The sequence below is a fragment of the Glycine max genome, chromosome 7 (genome assembly GCF_000004515.6).
Source record: "Glycine max cultivar Williams 82 chromosome 7, Glycine_max_v4.0, whole genome shotgun sequence".
Taxonomy (NCBI): Eukaryota; Viridiplantae; Streptophyta; class Magnoliopsida; order Fabales; family Fabaceae; genus Glycine; species Glycine max.
In genome coordinates this window covers 6,531,094-6,551,134 of record NC_038243.2, presented here as the reverse complement: position 1 = coordinate 6,551,134, position 20,041 = coordinate 6,531,094, and the positions used below count along the sequence as shown (strand labels likewise).

At 29.9% G+C, this 20,041-nt stretch overlaps 2 protein-coding genes across 15 annotated transcripts; both read right to left on the bottom strand.

Annotated features, from left to right (window-relative positions):
• Nucleotides 1-303: 303 nt before the first annotated feature.
• LOC100790647 (uncharacterized) lies at nucleotides 304-7,230 on the bottom strand. Of its 14 annotated transcripts, none has more exons than XM_014777823.3 (15): nucleotides 6,684-7,219; nucleotides 6,468-6,523; nucleotides 6,243-6,319; nucleotides 5,936-6,137; nucleotides 5,790-5,864; nucleotides 5,516-5,620; nucleotides 4,908-4,948; nucleotides 4,022-4,135; nucleotides 3,251-3,365; nucleotides 2,954-3,144; nucleotides 2,735-2,851; nucleotides 2,585-2,665; nucleotides 2,198-2,436; nucleotides 1,698-1,737; nucleotides 304-1,267 (listed from the first exon to the last, which is right to left on the bottom strand). In XM_014777823.3, the coding sequence occupies exons 3-15, from the start codon at nucleotides 6,288-6,290 to the stop codon at nucleotides 701-703; spliced, it is 1,935 nt and encodes a 644-aa protein (XP_014633309.1). In that variant the 5' UTR covers nucleotides 6,291-6,319; nucleotides 6,468-6,523; nucleotides 6,684-7,219; the 3' UTR covers nucleotides 304-700. The 14 variants fall into 14 exon arrangements, with proteins under 14 accessions (XP_014633309.1, XP_014633312.1, XP_006583321.1 ...); XM_014777826.3 differs by lacking the exon at nucleotides 6,468-6,523 and having other exon boundaries at nucleotides 6,671-6,747; nucleotides 6,995-7,219; XM_006583258.4 differs by lacking the exon at nucleotides 6,468-6,523 and having other exon boundaries at nucleotides 6,684-6,747; nucleotides 6,995-7,219.
• A 4,219-nt stretch (nucleotides 7,231-11,449) lies between these two features.
• Nucleotides 11,450-16,124, bottom strand: LOC100790123 (protein O-glucosyltransferase 1). Its single transcript, XM_003529904.5, has 6 exons — nucleotides 15,710-16,124; nucleotides 14,168-14,703; nucleotides 13,242-13,434; nucleotides 13,087-13,151; nucleotides 12,764-12,974; nucleotides 11,450-12,135 (listed from the first exon to the last, which is right to left on the bottom strand). Exons 1-6 carry the CDS (start codon nucleotides 15,872-15,874, stop codon nucleotides 11,773-11,775), a joined length of 1,533 nt encoding a protein of 510 aa, XP_003529952.1. The 5' UTR covers nucleotides 15,875-16,124; the 3' UTR covers nucleotides 11,450-11,772.
• Between the last annotated feature and the right edge of the window lie 3,917 nt (nucleotides 16,125-20,041).

The following is a 20,041-nucleotide window of genomic DNA, read 5'->3' as shown; positions in this document are numbered from 1 at the left end:
TGTTTATTCAAATATTTAATTAATTTGTTCTCTCTAATATTAGGTCCTAACCAGGTCATCAAAGTAAGGGTGTTTCATTTCTTTTTTTCTTTTCATAACATTTCGAAGGTTCATCTGTTGAAAATTAAAGAAATAAAATCAACACATATCCCAAGTATAGTTTGTGTTAATCTTACTAATTTAAGTGTAGTGTATGAGTTAAAGAAATAAAATCAACACATATCCCAAGTATAGTTTGTGTTAATCTTACTAATTTAAGTATAGTGTATGAGTTAATCTCACTTGTGTTGGTGCTCTTCTTGGTACATCTTAATGTCTTTTCTCCATCTTTCTCTAACTTCTCAAATTTCTACTAAGCCAAAAAACTTAGTTCTCAAACTACAGAACAAAGTTTAAAAAATAAAATAGAAGCTAGTTATGTAGTAGATTACAAAGAAAAAGAAACAACATAATCTAAAGATCAAAATGCTTCCCACCATAATCTTTAAAAAGGATGATGTGGCTACAGCACAGCTTTTGCTAATTATTATCATAAGAATGTGTAGGCTAAAGAGCACAAAATGGATTCCTCCCTCCCCATATGAGTCCTACTTCAATTAAAGCACTTCCAAGCTTCAATAAATTCTATCATTCTAAGTTTTGCAATGCTCTATTCATTCCATTCAGGAGAACATTGCCACCTTATTAGTAAATCACACAATCAAGGAGGCAACACAACTTGCTGACACAGAATGAGATCTGAAATGGTCTTTCCATGCCGATCAATTCGTCGAGAACAGTTGACACCACCATCCAGTATGTTCCTGACAACAATGTTTAATGACTGGATTCCCTTGACTTCATATATCTCCACCTTAACATTTTCATTGACCCATTTATCTCTTGGAATTTTTGCATCTAAATCAGGAGAAAGGGACAAATCCAGAAGATTGGAGACCACTGATTTTACCCATTGAGATGTAATAATTAGTTTCAACCTCTCATTATCAGGAGGAAAATGTGGGATGAGGGAAAAATTAATGTCATTTCCTTTATCTCCAGCTCTGCTGTGTGCTACACTGTAAAGTGGAATCTTCTGGCCAGATGGAGCAGGTGAGCAACTACTACCAAGAGAAACAGATTCCAAGGATTTGTCTGTTTCAGCTTGTAGCTTCGGTGGCAATGTCAATATGTGCCTCAGATTGTGGTCAGGATCAACTACTTTATTTGACTGACTTCTTGTGCTCCTCTTTATCCCAGTTCGCCAGAAAACATCTTCCCGCTTTACCTGAAGAAAAAACTACCTATGATGAATAGTCCTGGCAGCAAGGTTAATGAATGTTGCAGTAAGACCAAGATCATAAGCACTGCAACCAAAACGAACTTCTTCAAGACAACAAGTTTCATTGAATGTTCAAGTTCATTATCTGACTTCAGCAGTTCAGAAGGATGATTTCACTACAATGAAACGCTGCATGTCTCATTACCAGTTTGACAGATGATTTCCTAGTTCTCATTCTCCAAGGCATAATGTTGATTGAACAACAATTAATCCTTATCCCATTAAAAAAGATTTTGCTCTAAATCATTTTACTGAAAATTTGGTGTTTGATAGATCTCAATGGAGTCTATTGGTCCATGTGTGTAAGTATAGTCCTAATTCATGCATATAAACAAGTGTAAGGAAATCCATGAGAGGAATGGAAAGAAGAGAGTACCAAATGCTTCTCTAGAAGAGTCTCTTTCTTATATCCAGTACTGCATTCAAAATAAAAGATATGTCAATGTCACTAATGGTCAGAAAGAATTATAACAGCATTCAAACCAAAATAAAGAACTAATTTGCAGATAACTAATACAACTAACTAGCTATTCAAAGTTCAACAACTCAGTTTCAAATTTTTGCTCCAACTTCATTCACAATTGGAGTTTCCCAAGTCATTAATAGCAAGTTTGTGTTATAAGAGTTGAACTGAAAACTTCAAGAACATAGAAATTCTAATGTGCAGTGCAGAATCTGATAATCCAAAGCAACATGATGATATAGCAGCAAGTTCAGGGAAACCTTGGAAATAAAATTATGGTTTAATCAGAAATCACCAAATTAGAAGAACATTGATTGTCAATTTGACACAGGTTTATAATTCTCAGCTATAAAAATTGGACATTAAGAATTTTGGTCAAACACGTGCAGAACCAGATTTAATGAAACATTGACCTGATACCACCACCACCAGCTGGTCCATTTGTATACAATGCTATAAATTCTCTGGTAAATTGGATGGCTTGTTCTTTCTGTTCAAAAAGCCCATCCATGCGTAGCCTATTATCTTCACTAGTTGTCTGTGATGACTCATTTCCATTCCCGCTGGTAGCTTTAAGGCTATCAAACCCAATTATATAAGAAAGTATACGGTGATTAAGACCAGGAAATATTTCTTCCATCCATGATCTAACCTAATTAAGCATATGAAGAGATGAATATATTAATCAATAGTAAGCTAGATGTACCTCTAATAGTGAAGGAGAAACAACATAAATTATATATAAAAAAATGAAACTAGCACACTGATCTAGAAGATGGTTATAAGGTTGTAAAGGTTACCAGATATTCTGCTGCTTTAGCACGTTTAACACATTCATAACCTCCATAAGATATCTCTCCCCATCCTTTCCATCCACAATCCTATAAGAAGTATTTGGAACATCAAAGGGAGATTCTGTGGAACCAACGGATAATGATTCAGAAATGTACCTGTGGAACCAACTGCAAAAGCTTATCAGGAACTGAAATAGTAGATGGTTTTGCTCCATGACAGCAAACTCTAGAGCTTGATAATGGAAGGAAAGAAACATCCTGAAAATCAATCACCTGTTGAAGAACACAGTAATTTTTTTCTTTCTCTTTTTGTTGTTTATTTTACCATCTAGTCATAAATGCCCAGTGTGCTTCATAACAAACATTTTAACTTACCACATCAGGGGTTACGTAAGCCCCAGGGTCTCCAACCTCATATAGTAATTGTTCAGCACATGTATTAAAATTTAAAACTCCCCCACTTCCTTCAGACTTTGATACACATACTTGGCCATCAAAACAGATTTCAGCATAAGGCAGTGATAAATCCAGTAGTTGCTGGAAGGACATATCTCGGTACTTGTCTCCTAAAACAAACAAGATATAGCTTAAACAGTATTTTCTCATTCACACAACCCATCCATTTATATTTTATCCCATATGCAAGGGTAGAGTTAAGCTATATTAGCATACCTGGATGCATGAAATATCCCCCTGTGAGTTGGCAACCACATTCTAGAAGATGGCCAGCCAAAGATCCTTGAGCTAGATGTTCTAATTCATCCCAGTTCCATCCTAGCTCATAAACCTACCCATATACCAGCTTGATCAGAATTATGTCCAACAGATAACTAAGCTATTAAGAACTGAACAACAGAACACTTGCAATCCTATCTTTGCTTGTTAGGATAGTACAATCTAAAATATTAGTTACATTATAGAAAAAAAATGTAATATGCTCTTCAAAAAGTCTAGAACTTTTCTGAAATAAAATCTTAATTAATGTGACAAATTTTAGTACGAGAAAAATACAATTATCTCTCTCTACTAAACAGAATAAAATGAAACAAAACAGAACACAATGTTCAAGTCCATTTCATCTACACACCAAAAGCTACCAAATATATCTATATTGTTCCTTCTGTCATTTTTTTATTGAAAAAAAGATAAGGAGATGGCTCAATGTGCTGTGGTTCATCATCTGGATCCCACTCTATAAGAACAAGCATAGTGCTTTTAAGAAGTGTTATCCTAGGTAGACATTAGTTAATGGAGTCTATATTGACCTGCTAAAAATAAATAATCAAGTAACAAATTAAACTTCATAAAACTCCCTATACCTTGCAAAGAAACAATATTGTCCATATGAAGACTGAATCAATTCAATCACTAAAAAGCAAGCATTGATGGAGAAAGGAGGAAAAGATGGGGAATATAAAGGAAAGAAAAGAACACATTTCATACCATAGGTGCTAAGAATAAAGCAGCATCAGCAATTCTCGATGTAATTATTACATTTGGTTGGTACTTTTCAAGGCAACGAACAATAGGAGCAGCTCCCAAGTAGGTGCTGATACCCTTTGCAAATTACAGCCAAATTTCACATCCAGATTAACAGAAGTCTAATAAAGTGGAGAAATCATGCATGAATAACTAAATTTGATCAGATTATGCACATGACAATATTACAGACAGGCAGAGTGGAATAGATTGGTCCATTCACTCAGTTCAATAAGCAAATCAGAATGCATCCTTACAAGTAAATAACTGAAGAAAAACTTCAAAAGCAATCATTAATATCAACAACCAACTCTCATAAAAGCTTAAGTTGTTAAGTGAAGACTATGTGAAAGATTTTATACTTACCACTCCCCTTTACGCAAGAGCCTTTTGGATTTAAAGCATGAATAATGCATGGCTTACCCTACCTTACTGCAAAATTCAACTTTTTTGCTAAGAAAAAGGAGGTGGCAAGAATCAAACTATCCACTTGATTATGAAGACTGATACAATGTCTATGAATAATGACCAACTATCCCCAAAGCTTAAGCTGTTAGGTGAATGCTCAAGAATGGTTTAGTATCTAACAGTTAATAAAATTCTTCATATGACAACCAATAAATAGTTAACCAAAACAGGCTTAACAACTAAACTTGTCATATGACATCACCAAATAAAACAAGTATGATGAAAAGTACATCTGACATTTGATGCAGGCCGGGGGGTGAATGCGCCCAAAAATTGGTTGGAAATACATCACAAAAATGAAAGGAAAAAAATAGAGTTAATCAGAGAATGACATTATATGTGAACACAGACAGCCTCATGGGTCGTGAGAACAGATTCTTACACCCTCCATGATATATGATTTTGCTGGTGAAAATCCTGAACCTGAAAGATGTTGTATGAATATATAAGTTGTAGAACTTAGCACAAAGAATAATAAGAAAATCCCCCAAATTCTTTGATATATAAATATATTAAAAGATGAAAGAATAGTACAATAAGATGCATCAATAATTTCAGGGAAGCACCTTGCAAAAGAGCTAAAGACTAGAAAAAAAATTGAAAAGTATTTAAGCTTAAATGAAGAGTAAATAAATGTAGAGCTCATAAGGTTAATAACTATCATTGTTTTAACCAGAAAAATCTCCTTATTAGGACACTCCTATTGTTTGTTTATACATCAGAGAGAAGTAACACTCTACATATTATCCCATTACAGAATCAATCATTCTACTCCAGCAAGGACCATTACCAAAGAAGGGATCACCCAACATATACGAAACAAAATGAAAACTAGAAATTGTAACAGTAGGTAAAAAAACAAATGCCTGAGACAAATAAACTGAATTGGAAATTAGTTGGTATTTCAAAACCCCCTTCACAATTCAATCATTCATTTAAAATTTGATAATAACATAGGTCAGAGGAAAATTTACAGGGAAATCTAAATACCTACTATATTAGTGACAGACACCTCGTGAGCCACAGCAACAGAAACATTGAGACCCAGGCTGTTAGCTATTTCTAAGACCTTCTGTTGAGCACCCAGAGGATCCACTTTCAGAAACAAAGAGTGAATGAAGTTAGAAAAACAAGAGAGAAACCATACATATCAATTCAAATAAAATGCATTACAAAAAACTTAGTTGAACATATAAATTATAATATCTTCTGATTATCAATAATTATTATATGATGCATTAAATGCAGCATTAGAAATTCTTACTTGCACCCATATTGGTAATTATGCAAGTTCCTCTTTCCAAAGCCAGAGGCAGCAGCATATGCATCCAGTTAGAAACTGCAGAAAATTTTTACAAAAATTAAACTTAAGAATAAGATTAGAACAATGCAAGAGCAGGAAACACCTACTCTGAGAATCATAACCATCACCACCAGACATCATGATTTGATAACGATCAGCAAGAGTTCGCTCGGCCAAGCATTCAAGAACCAGATAATTTAGTTCTTGAACTCTTTGAAGCAACTTAAGAGCAGCCAAGGGCTTGTCACCACCAAACCCAGCTCCACAACCAATGTAAACCTTATCCCTTCGCCTTTCCGGATTACTTCTCTGTAATGCATTATCAACAATAGAGTCAATTCCTTCACTAGCATTGATGCTGCATTAAAGACAGTAACTAGAAAGATAACCCAAGGTAAGGAACAATAAAGCAACCAGCTTGATCAAACAGTTATGGATCTCTTCTTCATCGTGGGGTTCCATCACTTCAACTTCTTCTTACACCCCTGGTTCTGCTAGCAAAAGAATAACCACATAAAAAAAAAAAAAGAATCCAAGAGCCCTTTCAATATCTCTAGAGAAAGAATCTGAATTTAATGCAAAACAAAGGTACAACAAATCATTCATCAAAGGGACATTTTCATTCTGAGACTAGAGTACCGGATAACATTTTGCATCGATGTATTCCATTCAATCTTGAGTGTGAAAATTTAGCACTGTTAAACAAAAAAGATGGGCTCTATTTATCAAACACCTTAAATTCAAACCAGTTTCACCATCCTCTGTTTGCTTTTTTTCTTTTTTGAAAATCATTGAACAACAATATCAAATTCAAATAAAATCTATAATCAACAGTAGGCTACCATCTTGGCATACCATACATCAAATTGAGATTTCTTTTTTCCAACCTTCACAAGAGTACTACTGCACGCATATCCCACTACAAAGATAACATGAAGAATCAAAATCAAACACGAACCACTGGTCGAAATGAAAACTTGCACAGTTGGACTAAACTAACCATACATACACTGAGATGACATAAAGCATTTAGCAACTTAGCATATTATTTCCATTTTTAATGAGACAAACTGAGATAAAATGATGAATATCACAACATGCACAAGAGTCTTTCACATTGGTTAATTAATGTAGCTCAATAAGTTCACAATCACATGCCCACTTACAAATGAATGAAAAATTGATAATATGATTATGCAAAATCCACTCAAAGCAATGCAGAAATATAAAGAAAATGATTTGTGTATGAAAATGGGAGGAACTGAACGAGATTGAAATCCACGAGTGAGGATTGATGATCGAATGAGATTGTGTTGTGGAGTTAGTTCCTGTATCTGGGTAGGACCCACGCAGCCTCTATTAGTTTAGTTCCTTAACCTTTCAAGATATTTTGTTGGTACAATGGTTCCGTGCTTGAATTGACAAATAAGTAATGACAAAAATTAATAAATGAATTAAAAGTTAGGATAAGGATCATTGAATTTGGGAGAAAATATTTTTTAATAACACACATTCACACGTGTGTGTGAAACACGTATAAATTGATAAAAATATATAACCCTCAATCAAGTTTTCATTATTTTTAGATTATTATTTAATATTATTTTTTTTGTTAATAAAGTACTTGAAAAAAATTTCCTTCTCATTCTACCATTTGTCATTAGTTGAGTGATCAAGTGACAGACGGAATATTAAATTATTGTGTCTTACTATGGATTCCTCGTTGTCACATCATCATCTTCAATGGTATGGTGAAGACGTACAAGTGATTGGACGTGTTGTTGAGGTGACACTCTGTCTGTCACATCATCACTCAATGGAAGGAGACTATTGGCAGGTAATAAGTTGTAATATATAAAAAAATTTCAGGTAGGCATTTAACAAAAAATGAAATTTTAGACAGTAATATGAAAACAACATATTTTTCAGGTATAAAAAACTCATTTAAATCATATATAATTAGTGTTTTACCGTCTGTGTAATTAATGTACACATGTAACATGTATTTCTTCACTCTTCGTTTATCATTCTCCAGACCCAAAATATATATCTGAGCATATGTTTCAACTTATTACTTATCATTAGTTTTCATTCGTTAAGTGATGACGTGACAACGACATTTTCACGTCTTTGTCACATCATTGAAGGTGATGATGTGGCAACAAAATATCTATGATAAGACGTGATGACGTGACACTTCATCTGTTATATTATAACTTAACGGAAAACAACTAACAGCAAATAGTAAAATAAAACTTAAATATTTTTCAAATACTTAATTAAAAAAGTAAATATTAAATAATAATCTGAAAGCGATCTATATTCCAGATATTAACAACTTAATTAAGTCAAATATATATATGTTATGTGTTTAATTATTATTTCAAATAGATTATGAGGAGTTATTTAAACAATATATATTTAAAATGTTATTATTTTTAGTTATATAAATCATAGAATATATTTTAAATACATAAAATTAAAATGCAGATTAATATAGTTTTTAAAATTACTAAAGTTTTATTTTATGTTAACAATTTAATATAAACATCTTTGTATTCATTGCATTTAATTTAGTAATTGTTAGATTAGAAATGTGAGGTGAAGTCCCACATCGAGAGAAGTAAAAAAGTTGAATATCATCTAAGTGAGGAGAAAATTCAAATTTGAGTCTTAATATTTTTGAGTTAAAGTGTAATGTCAAATCAGTTATGTAGTTGTTCATGCCTCATCTTTACAAATGAAAACATTAAAAAAAAATTGATATTTTTATTGTTTAATGGAAGAGAAGATACAAAGAAGAAGGAAAAAAAAGAAGAAATTTTAAAATTTTCATTTCTTTTAAGTACCACTTAATTTAGGTGTTTATTTTCTGTTTTTTATTTTTATTTTTTGAAAATAATTTTTATTTTCAATTTTTTAAGATTTAAAAAACATGTATCAAAAGAAAATACTCTAAGGTGTCATTACATTTTCACCTCTTAAACCAACATAAGTTAAACATAATTTGTTATTTTCAATTTTAAATCTATTTTAAAAATATTTTCAAAATATTATTAAACAAACCTATTTTAAGCATACATGAAAGTATGCTTAAAATGAGGGACCAAACCAATAAAGATAAAAAGTTGAGTGATAATAATGTAAAATAAAATAAAAACATAATTAAAGAAGTTAAATGAAAAAGTAAACTGGTAAACTTTTTTTTTGTTTACACTGTTTTAATTAAAACAAAGTTCTCATTTACGTTTATGCATTTCATTTGTTTTACTCAGAAAATTAAATATTTTTATTTATTTATGTCCTTTACTTCAATTTCTATTTTGTTATGTACAACATAAAAATAATTAAGAATTTCTTACTTCAATTCTTGAAATCAAACATTTTCATATATAAAAATTATTTTTAAAAAAAATATATACGCCTAATTATATATTTAACAAGAACATAACATACACTTAAACTTATTATATAAGCAATCATTCTAAATTAACAAGTGATGTGATATATTTAAATGTCATTGCTAAACAATAACACATTTAAATTGTCTCATTTACTTAGAAATTAATTTTTTTTTCAGATACTTAGATTAAAAATTAAATATTAAATAATAATCTAATAGCGGTTTATATTTCAAATATAAAAAACTTAATTAAGTTAAATATATAATACCTTACGTGTTTAATTATTATTTCAAATAGATTATGAGGAGTTATTTTAACTTAATATATATTTAAAATGTTCTTATTTTTAGTTATATAAGTCATAGAATATATTTTAAATACATAAAATTAAAATGCAGATTAATATAGTTTTAAAACTACTTAAAGTTTTATATTATGTTAACAATTTAATATAAACAACTTTGTATTCATTGCATTTAATTTAGTAATTAAGTTTAAATTTATATGCTACAAATAATTAAATAAAAATATATATCATAATTTATAGGATTTAACTCACGTTGTTTTACATAGAATAAAAAATTAATTTAAAATATTAAATATAAATATTTTTTTATCTGTCCTTACACCATTCGTACAATAATACTCTTATTATGAATTGCATACACACTAGCAGAATGTTAAGTTAGAATGTTAAGTTATTATAAATTTTCTCATATGTTCAACGGAAAGAAATGAATTTCATACACTCAACATATTAACTATTCATTTTTAATTTAGGAGGCCTAAATACTTCAAAAAATAAAATACATCAGTGTCGTGTGGCATCCATGTTCAATGTTTTTTTTATACAGAAATCCATATTCAATGTTGATAAGCATACCTTACACCTAGCTAAATATTTAACTTATATCCTCTGATTGATATATTTTTTTAACTTTATTAAGTGATAGTTTGGAATACGACTCAAATATATATTTTGAATAGGAGAAAAATTACATATGACTTTATCTTTTCCTTTATATCCTTACAGCTATAATATTTTTTAAAGTTTATAACACCTCTAACAACATTGCTCCGAACAAGAATATCCGAAAATAAAAAGACGTCTCTGAAAAACGTTATCTACTATTTTATTAAGATTTTATTATTATTTTATTAGAATTTTTGTTAATGAGACATTTTAAGATGATTCTTTAAAAAATCATATTAAAAAAATATATATTATAAGACGATTCTTGACTAAAAATTACCTTAGATATATTTCTATTCTTATCAAAGAATCATTTTAAAAAGACACATTTTTATTAAACAATTTTTTTTATCGAATTGTCATTGAAAATTTTAAATTTTTGATAATGTTGACTTTAAAGATAATTTTGAATCATATTTTTATAAGTCATTTAAAACTGTGTTATGTATACTTTGTGTAGCTTTGAAACCAAATAACATGTTAAAAAAAGGGAGAGAAAAAAAAGATAAAGTTTCATGGTTGACCTTAATTAAGTTTATCACTTAATTAAAATGGAGCCAAGACTACACGTCAATTAGTCAAATGATCATGCAAAAGAAAATTTGACTATGACTATTATATTATTTTAAATAAATTATTCTATTTATGGCACCAAGATAAATCTTATATTAAATACTTTTGTTAAAAAAATCACAATACATAAGACATGTTGACCAGAGAAATATATTCTAATATAAACAAAGAGTATATATATATATATATATATATATATAACCGGTCAATCTAACTCAAAATTAGTTGACTAATCTAACTCAAAATTAATTGACTAATTCAATTGACTTTAATTTAAAATTGACCTTTAAAAAATTGATATTTTTATTATTTAATGGAAGAGAAGGTACAAAGAAGAAGGGAAAAAAAAGAATTTGACTTTATAAGAAAATTTTAAAATTTTCATTTCTTTTAAGTACCACTTAATTTAGATGTTTATTTTCTTTTTTATTTTTTGAAAATAATTTTTATTTTCAATTTTTTAAGATTTAAAAAACATGTATCGAAAAGAAAATACTCTAAAGTGTCAAGTTCTCATTTCTTAAAAAAACTCAAGTTAAATATTGATTTGTTATTTTCAATTTGAAACTTATTTTCAAAATATTATTAAAAAAAACTTATTTTCACTCTTATTTTCTGTTTTCTTTACAAATAAAAACATTTAAACTAAACGTCACCTTACCTTTACTTCATTTCAAGTTCAAAGCTTTTCTCTTTTCACTTTTTCCTCACCATACCAAACACATACAATGTCATCAAAGACATATGATCAAGAGTATTAGATGAAACTAGTAATTCGATCTGGGGACAATTATAATTAATAAAATTAAACAAGCTTTAGATCCAGGAAGGAATCAAGAGAAGAAGAATGTGAACTGATGATAAAGATGAATGTAAGTGTAAGAGACAACACCACATGTGTGTGTATGGGGTATGTATGAATAAAAGGGCCATTTAATTTGTCACAACACGAAATAAAAGAAGACATGACAAAATCTTCATCAGGACAATACTATTATTGTCCCCCTTTTTCTTTCTCCCAGTATTGGTCTTCCCAAGTTTCTACCTGCCTTATTGAACTAGCTTTCTTCTCTAGAAAGTCTTGTAGGTTTATAGGCTCATATGGAGGAGGAAGAGTGCATGGATTTGAATCACTAGGAGACTTCACCATTGAGTCCTCCATGAACCTCCTTTGTATACCATCTACACCACATGCCATTGTTTCGGGGCAATACTCCACAGCATTTTGAGGTATAGTTGGTTTGAACCTTTGAAGTTTTGCATACTCATTAAGTAGATGAAACATGTAATCATATACGTAGTCCATGTCCATGTCCTCATGAATGAATTTGCTACCAGCTTCCCCTATTGCTTGTGCCTGCCAATTTGAGGTAATAATGTAAGACACATTATTTTTTATATGATACTTATTATTGTGACATAAAGTCCACAATAAAAGCAGAAAGTTTTTATCAAGAAAACAATATTCATTAAACTTTTAGTTACATTTTCAATATAATAAATATTTTCAATAGAAATTATCCGCTCTTTATTTGTTTAAAATAAAGTTAAAAGGTTCATATTAACAAAACACTTTTTATATTAAAAAAACTAATCTAATGTTCATTTTTTTAATAATTGGAATTATTTTATACAATTCATTAAATACTCTCAAGTTAATGCATTTTGTACACTTGTAAACTAGGCTAAAAAAATACTAAAAAGAATACAAGTGTGTAAGGTGAAATTATTGTATATGATTTTCATTAATAATCACATGTCACATAATTGAGTTTTTTAATTTAGGAGAAAAAATTAATAAAACTCAATTATGTGTTATTTAAAGATTGGTCATAAATATGTTAATTTTCCGGGAGAGAAATGGAGAGTATGTTCTCAATCAATTTCTCCAAGTAACATGTAGTTGAGTTTTCCAATATATAAGATTTAACGAAATTCAACTACATGTCGTGTTTTAATAAGAGAGAGAGAGAGAGAGGTTTGACCTTATCAGTGTTGTTGTTGCCCCATTCCACTGCAAACTTAAGAGATTTGCACTTGCTGTTGTCTCTAATTGGCCAATAGTGCTCTAGTGGCACCATGCCTCGGACAAAAAAATCATGGAACCGAGACCTAACATATAGAGTCGTAGAATCGCATGCCAAAATGTACTTTTCACTTACGGACCAAGCCCATCCTTCTACGTATATTTTATACCTGTGCCAAGCTCAATACCCACATATCATTTTGTGTGGACTAATCTATACTTCATTTATAAATAGACTAATGTATATTTCAATATGCCTAAATAGGTCTTTAAATTACATACCTATGGGTGCATTGGTCTCCTAAGTTGGATTTCTTGTACCCTTTACTGGATTCTTGATCCCAATCCTGTGTCCAAAACATATATACAATACATATATAAATTGTGTCTTTGACTTGAATTAGTGGACAAAGAATTGGTAAAATATAATATAAAACCTGTATGTATAGGTGAGTGTTCCAGTCATCTTTTTCTGTGACATTGCACTTCATAAGGTCTTTCCTAGTTGGACTAACAAGAGGGTTACCCTTCCAATAGGCGTATGGTACTCTGTCCTTCCACTTGGTCTTTTCGTTCCCTTCTTTGATTTCTTTTAGGACATGTTTCCATGGCTTTATATTTATCTCAGCCCTATTATAAATAAAGAAAATCCAGATTACAAGATGGGAAAAGATATTGAGCTAGCCATCAGGGTTAGGTGTACTATCAATTTGAACATCTAAGATGATGTACTTGAGTATGCTAAAAATGAGGAACCAAACAAACAAAGGTCAAAAGTTGAGTGATAATAATGTAAAATTAAAAAAAAAAAACATTTTTACACTGAATATGTGTATGTGTGTGTTCATTGATCTCATCCAAAAAGATAAAAGTGTATTGTCTGTAATTATTATCTTTATACACAATTAAAGAAGTTAAATGAAGAAGTGAACTGGTAAACTTTTTTTTTTTGTTTACACTGTTTTAATTAAAACAAATTCTCATTCACGTTTATGCATTACATTTGTTTTGCTCAGAAAATTAAACATTTTTATTTATTCATGTCCTTTACTTCAATTTCTATTTTGTTATGTACAAGATAAAAAATAATTAAGAACTTCTCACTTCAAGTCTTGAAATCAAACTTTCCCATATATAAAAATTATTTTTTAGAAAAACATATACGCCTAATTATATATTTAACAAGAACATAACATACACTTAAACATATTATATAAGCAACCATTCTAAATTAATAAGTGATGTGATGTCATGTGATTACTAAACAATAACACATTTAAATTGTCTCATTCACTAAGACTAATAACATATTTAAACAAGATTAATTTTTAAATAGAAGAAGGGAAGTTGATTTAGCACATACCATCCCCAAAAGGACCAATCAGGGAACACAATATCCAAGCTCCACTGATCCGAGCAATACCTAAACAAGGGTGGGGTGGGAGCATTTGGGCCTTTAAATCTCTCCTTTGACACAACGGGCCTATCATCACAATCAAACAATAGTTCCAAATCAGGCACTTTACCAGGGTACATTCTCAATAGTTGCAATATGCCCCACAAAGTAAACACATCTCTCGTCTGAATAGCCTTCTTATACTTCTCCACGTACAATTTCCCATCCACAATCACTAGCCTAAAGTGTGCTGTTCTTCTTGCACCCTCCAACATTTCCCTTGTGATCCCTCTGTCCCTCTCTCTCCATGGCCATAGGTCTTCGTGGATCCATCTAAAATATGAGGGGCAGGTGCGGGTGGGGTTGGTGGGGGTGTGTATAGTAGGGTAGTCTCTTGAGCATGTTTGTGTCACGTTTTGGGTGCAACTAAGTGGGAATTCTTGTTCTTGGGGTTTTGTTGTGGGGATGATTGAGATTGGAATGGAAAGAGCTGCAAATGTGGACTTCAAAAAACAAAAATTACAATGTCAGGCTACTAGTAACTATTTTAAATTGCATCAAAATAAAATGTAACCATTTTAAATAATTAGATCAAACAATGGAGAGTATGTTAAAAAAGAGAGTATTTTTTTAACCATTATAATTATAATATTTTTTGAAATCAGAAACTTTTTAATTCTTTGAATTAGCTATCATACTAATTATGAATTTATAATAACATTAACATTTCAGTAAAAGAAAACGAACACATTAACAAACACGAACGAGATTTCGTTTTTCAAAATTGCAGTCATATATATATATATATATATATATATATATATATATATATATATATATATATATAAATGGACTCTATTGATTTGTATTATTTATATATTTTTTATTTGGTGTTTTGACACGACTATTAATGCTGCAATTGTTTCAACAAGCGCGAAACCCAAAGAATGAAAACATGGGCACAGAATTTTTTCCTGTCCCGGTGTCTCCTACTTCATTTTTCTACCACGATCGCACTTATATACACAAAGAATACTGATTGCATGTATTCTTTCAATTAAAGAAAAAAAAAACATTCGCTTAACCATCATGGTTTATAAACTTAGTGTCAAAATCATATTAAGAGCTAATTCAATCCTAAAAATTATTCTAAAAGTAGATATTATTCCTTGTTTATATGTACTATTTTAGGTATTATGGTTAGTCGATTATGAAATCTCCCATAGAATTAGACATTTTCTTGCAGGTGTTGGTCTCATAAGTCAAATAATAATGGCTAAGATAGACTCATCTTAAAATTTAAATTTACATATAATTTAACCTCAAAAACTAACCGAAAAAAAAATTGTGTTCTCCTTTTGCTATCTCTTATTGGTCCGTACGATAATTGTGCTAAGAAACAAGAACAAAATTTCACTTTTTAATTTGAAGAAAAAACATTAATATGCATGGTATATAGTGATAATATATAGAAGCAGAAAACTAGGTATTGTAATTTGCATGACTCACCGTATTCCAGATAGTCAAAACAAGGAAAGTGGCTACAAAGCAAACGAGCAAAATCACGGTGGTGCTAAGTGCCGTGCTTTTGCCCTTCTTTGACAGCAAACATGGCTTCTCATGATTAGAACGCCCCCAAAAGAGCTTCAGATATGTCTCGTTGTCCTTTTCCATGCTTCACTTTATTTTTTGATCACTGTCTTCTTTTCTTCTCGTAGTTTTTGGAGTTCTATATATAGCCAATTGTGTTTTTTCAACCTCAAAACAACAATAATAGTAGATGGTGTTGGATCATGGATTTTGGATGGTGTATTTTCTCATCAAAAGCTCTATTTTTTTGTGTTTGAGTTATGCGTGAGAGAGATATACGGTGCAGTGAGGAATGAGGAAGAGAGGAACCATGGATGTATAGTGAACGTGCTTCCTCAAATAGTCAAAGCTGCAATTTATAATCTTTAAATAAATCTCATAATAGAGTTTTTACTTTTTATCATCAAGAGTTTTTATTTATCCTGTATACAGTTGTTAGTTTTTTCAAGATAATTATCAAATGGGAATTTGATTTCCATCTATACATAAGGAAACTCATTATCTTCTGTCAATGAATTATCTATAAAAATATAATGGAAATTATATCGTCTTAGATAGAAACAAAATTTCAATATGATAATATGAATTAGAGTAAATCACTTTTATCTGCGGAGATATACGAATATTGCAAACACACATATTTTAAAATAGAAATTTTAAATATATATTAATTATATATATATATATATATATATGATAATTTATCTCATAATTTTTATTCTTAATTTTTTATTTTTATAAATTATTTTAAATTTTACTATACATTTAAAAAAATCTTTATTGAGCAAGTGAATGGTAACTTGATAAATTAAAAATATTTAGCATATATTTTATAAAAAAAAAAACATATTTTAAAATCTTTTAAAGAACATTCTTTAACGAAGTTAAATGACTAAACTATATTTTTAACACTAATATTTTAGCCAAAGGAATGTGCGTGATAAATATATATTTTATATAATTAAAATTTATAATATTTAAATATTTTTAAATATAAAATTTATATTATACTTAGAATTTGGAATAAATAAATATTGTGAACATATAAATTATATTTCATATTTGTGTTAAGTAATTTACATTGAGATACAGGGTACTTTTTTAAGAAGAAAAAGAAAATACAAGATTATTTTTAACTATAGATAACTTATTTTAAAATTAAATATCGAAAATCAGTTTTGGAATAAAGATAAAAAAAAAATAAGCGGTTAAGAAAAAAAATCTCTAAAGTCCATCTTATTGAAGAAAAACAAAAGGTGATAAACTGTTTTCGTTGAAAAATCTCTCTTAGAGATAGAGAGCCTATATATTGCCGTGGAAAGATCAAATATGGGAGAGTGATTCTATTTTAAACCATTATTATGTTAAAATCCGGATTATTTATTTTTTGGTGAAAATGTTAAAATCCGGAATATTGAAACAACACTTCCAGTTACGTGGTACATCAAGAGGTAAGAATGGGGAAAAGGGAAAAAAAATACACTCTTAAAAAATAAGTAAAAGATTTAAAAGAATCCTCTAAAAGATTTATTTATTATATATAATGTATGGGTTTACTAATAAAAAGAAATAACATTTTTTAATTAATGGAACAAAAAGAAATAACATGGGGTACTGATCTTATGCTAACTTGTTTGTAAAGCCTATTCCACGTTTATACCCGGGATTTGCTCCTCAATCCGAATCGGATAATTTTCCATTCCAACGTTTCAAAGGGGCAATTAGAAAGACTACTCCAAGTCTTAATTGAAAGCTCAAACATATGGAATTCTCCAATGAATCTCACTACCACCATGTTCTTGTCTTTTATGAAAATAATAATAATAATAATAATAATAATAATTTATCTAACGAATTAGAACCTATGAGAAGAAAACAAGAATAGTGCAATATAATTGTGGACATTGCTTTGTTTCGTTCCCACTTTCTCCGTCAAACACACACTAGTAGTACATTGCATTTCGTAGGAAGAGTGGGTTTCAAGAAAGTGATGAGAGTGAGACAAAGGATGAAAAGTCAGCGACGACTGTTAATTTCATTAGTAATATAATTATATTGTGAACTGATGAATACCAAACTAGTTAGCAATTTCCAGTAGTTAATTACTTCAAAAATGGGCCAAATTTATTAGGAAAAGTAGTATACTATATTAGAGCATTATTAGGTTAAGATCCACGAACTCTGCCTATAGCCTCCTCTATAGTTCAGCAAACCACGTGCTCACTTATTCTTGAGCGTTGCACTATTGCAGATCAACATTCAAGTTTCAATGTTAATTTTTAACAAGGATTTTCAAAATGAAACGTAAAGACTAGGAAGCTAGGGTTGGTAGATAAATGTTCTGGATCCCCAAACTATGTTAAATTAACTATGTTACCGGATCATCAGCCAAAAAAAAAAAAAAAACTATATGTTACCGGATCAGTTCACACTAGGTGTCATTTAACTCTTATATATACACTATTTAATAGCTCAGCACAGTCACATTCAATTTGAGTTTGATGCTATTATTCTTCATGCAAAGGAGTTTTCAAAGTAAACAAGCAAATCGAGTTACAAATTGTCTTGCAAAGAGAGTCTAGATTTTATACTAGTTCACACTTCCATAATTTGATTCTAACTTGTATTCAAGCTTTGATTGTTAATGAAATGATATGAAAGGTTTTAATCATTGAATTGAAATTTGTACAATACAAAATTAACCATTTAATCATTGAATAAAAAGGTTTTGTAATCAAGATCAAGTTTATAAGCTTTCTTGCAAATTAAAAACCAATTGATACTTTGTCACACTAATTTACTTTGACGAATAAATGTTATTTAAAATATTTGTCAATATCCTTTATTCCTCTGCATCTATAAATTAAAATAGCTATCTAGCTTGTAAGAGCTTCACTAACTGCAGCAGTAACAAATGGTTTATCTAGAAGAAAAAAAAACACTTAAAATTTCTCTTCTTTCTCCCTTCTTAAATAGTGTATAAGTGTTAAACTATCAAACAAGACTAGCATGCGAGAAGAATTTTTAGCCTAATGGGGGATTAATATCAATTAAAGACTCGAGACTTTGTAGATGTTGCTAGAATGGGTGGTCCCAGACTAGGAGAAGTGGAGGACCAATGTACAATTAATGAGACTAAAAAGCATTACAAATATATATATATATATATATATATATATATATATATATATATATATATATATATATATATATATATATATATATATATATATATATATATATATATATATATATATATATGGATACCACTTTGTGTACGTTATTTTTACACCGATAAATTTGGTTAATAACTTGATCATCAGGTAACACAGTATTGTGGATTGATGAGAAGACCTCATATTTTTCTGCCTATTTTGGATATTTATTTATTGACTGGAAGTGTAGAGTAACTAGTTACTAGACACTAACGTGCACCAAACTATCAAGAAATTATGCAAAGGAGAAATTGACTTTGATTTTTGGTCATCAATTCCGATTCACACTCCATGTGCCATTTTGCCAAACTTTGCAAAAAGGCTTCATACGGCTAGCTCACTAATTGTATATTTTTCTATTCAAGCTCACTGATTCTAATATTGTGTTTTGGATATCAACGAGAATCAATTCTTCCAACCAAAATCATGACGTGACTAAAAGAAAATCTAACCATTTGTTATTTTTCGGCTTTCAGCATGAAATTTGGAATCGCTACAATTGAAGGTAATCTAAGCACACTATTAAACTGTGAGCTGTTTATAGAACCGTGACCAGACCGTGAAATTGGTTTGTTGCTTGTTAGGCCCAAAATACAGATTTCATAACAGGCCAGGGTTGAGAAATCTATCTCCCAGCTTGGGGTTGCTATTCTCACCCCATCCCCGCTCTTATTGCTTCTACACCTAATCCATGATGTAAAAGTTACATTCTAAATTAGTCTTCCAGAAGGTAAAAGTTTACATTTCAAAAAGGCTAATCTTTAATGTAATTTTACATTTCGGATTAACCTTTCCAAAAGCTTAAAAAGATACCGGAAGCAAATGCCCCCACCTTGTATGAGATTTCTAGTGGATCATCATTCACCAAGTGGTCTTAGAGTGGCAAAGTTTATTGAGAGCTAGGACCCTTTTAAAGAATTAAAATATAAAAATCTTCACACTAACGAATTAAATTTGAACTTTTTTTTATGGATAATACCTAAGTTATCTGTGGTTGATATAGTATTTAGAAGATATATCTATTGGCTATCAATGA

Bases quoted from the DNA above. Each gene is read 5' to 3' on its own strand.
- LOC100790123 (XM_003529904.5), bottom strand. From the start codon at position 15,874: ATGGAAAAGGACAACGAGACATATCTGAAGCTCTTTTGGGGGCGTTCT. The intron at 13,435-14,167 runs GTATGTGCTAAA...TATTTATAATAG, and splicing joins GATTGGTCCTTTTGGGGATG to GGCTGAGATAAATATAAAGC. The intron at 12,136-12,763 runs GTCAAACCTCTC...TCAAATTGGCAG, and splicing joins GCAACAACAACACTGATAAG to GCACAAGCAATAGGGGAAGC.
- LOC100790647 (XM_003529905.5), bottom strand. From the start codon at position 6,290: ATGGAACCCCACGATGAAGAAGAGATCCATAACTGTTTGATCAAGCTG. The intron at 3,366-4,021 runs GTATGAAATGTG...GTATATGGGTAG, and splicing joins CTTTATTCTTAGCACCTATG to GTTTATGAGCTAGGATGGAA. The intron at 1,738-2,197 runs GTCAATGTTTCA...TTTTGAATGCAG, and splicing joins GCTGGTGGTGGTGGTATCAG to TACTGGATATAAGAAAGAGA.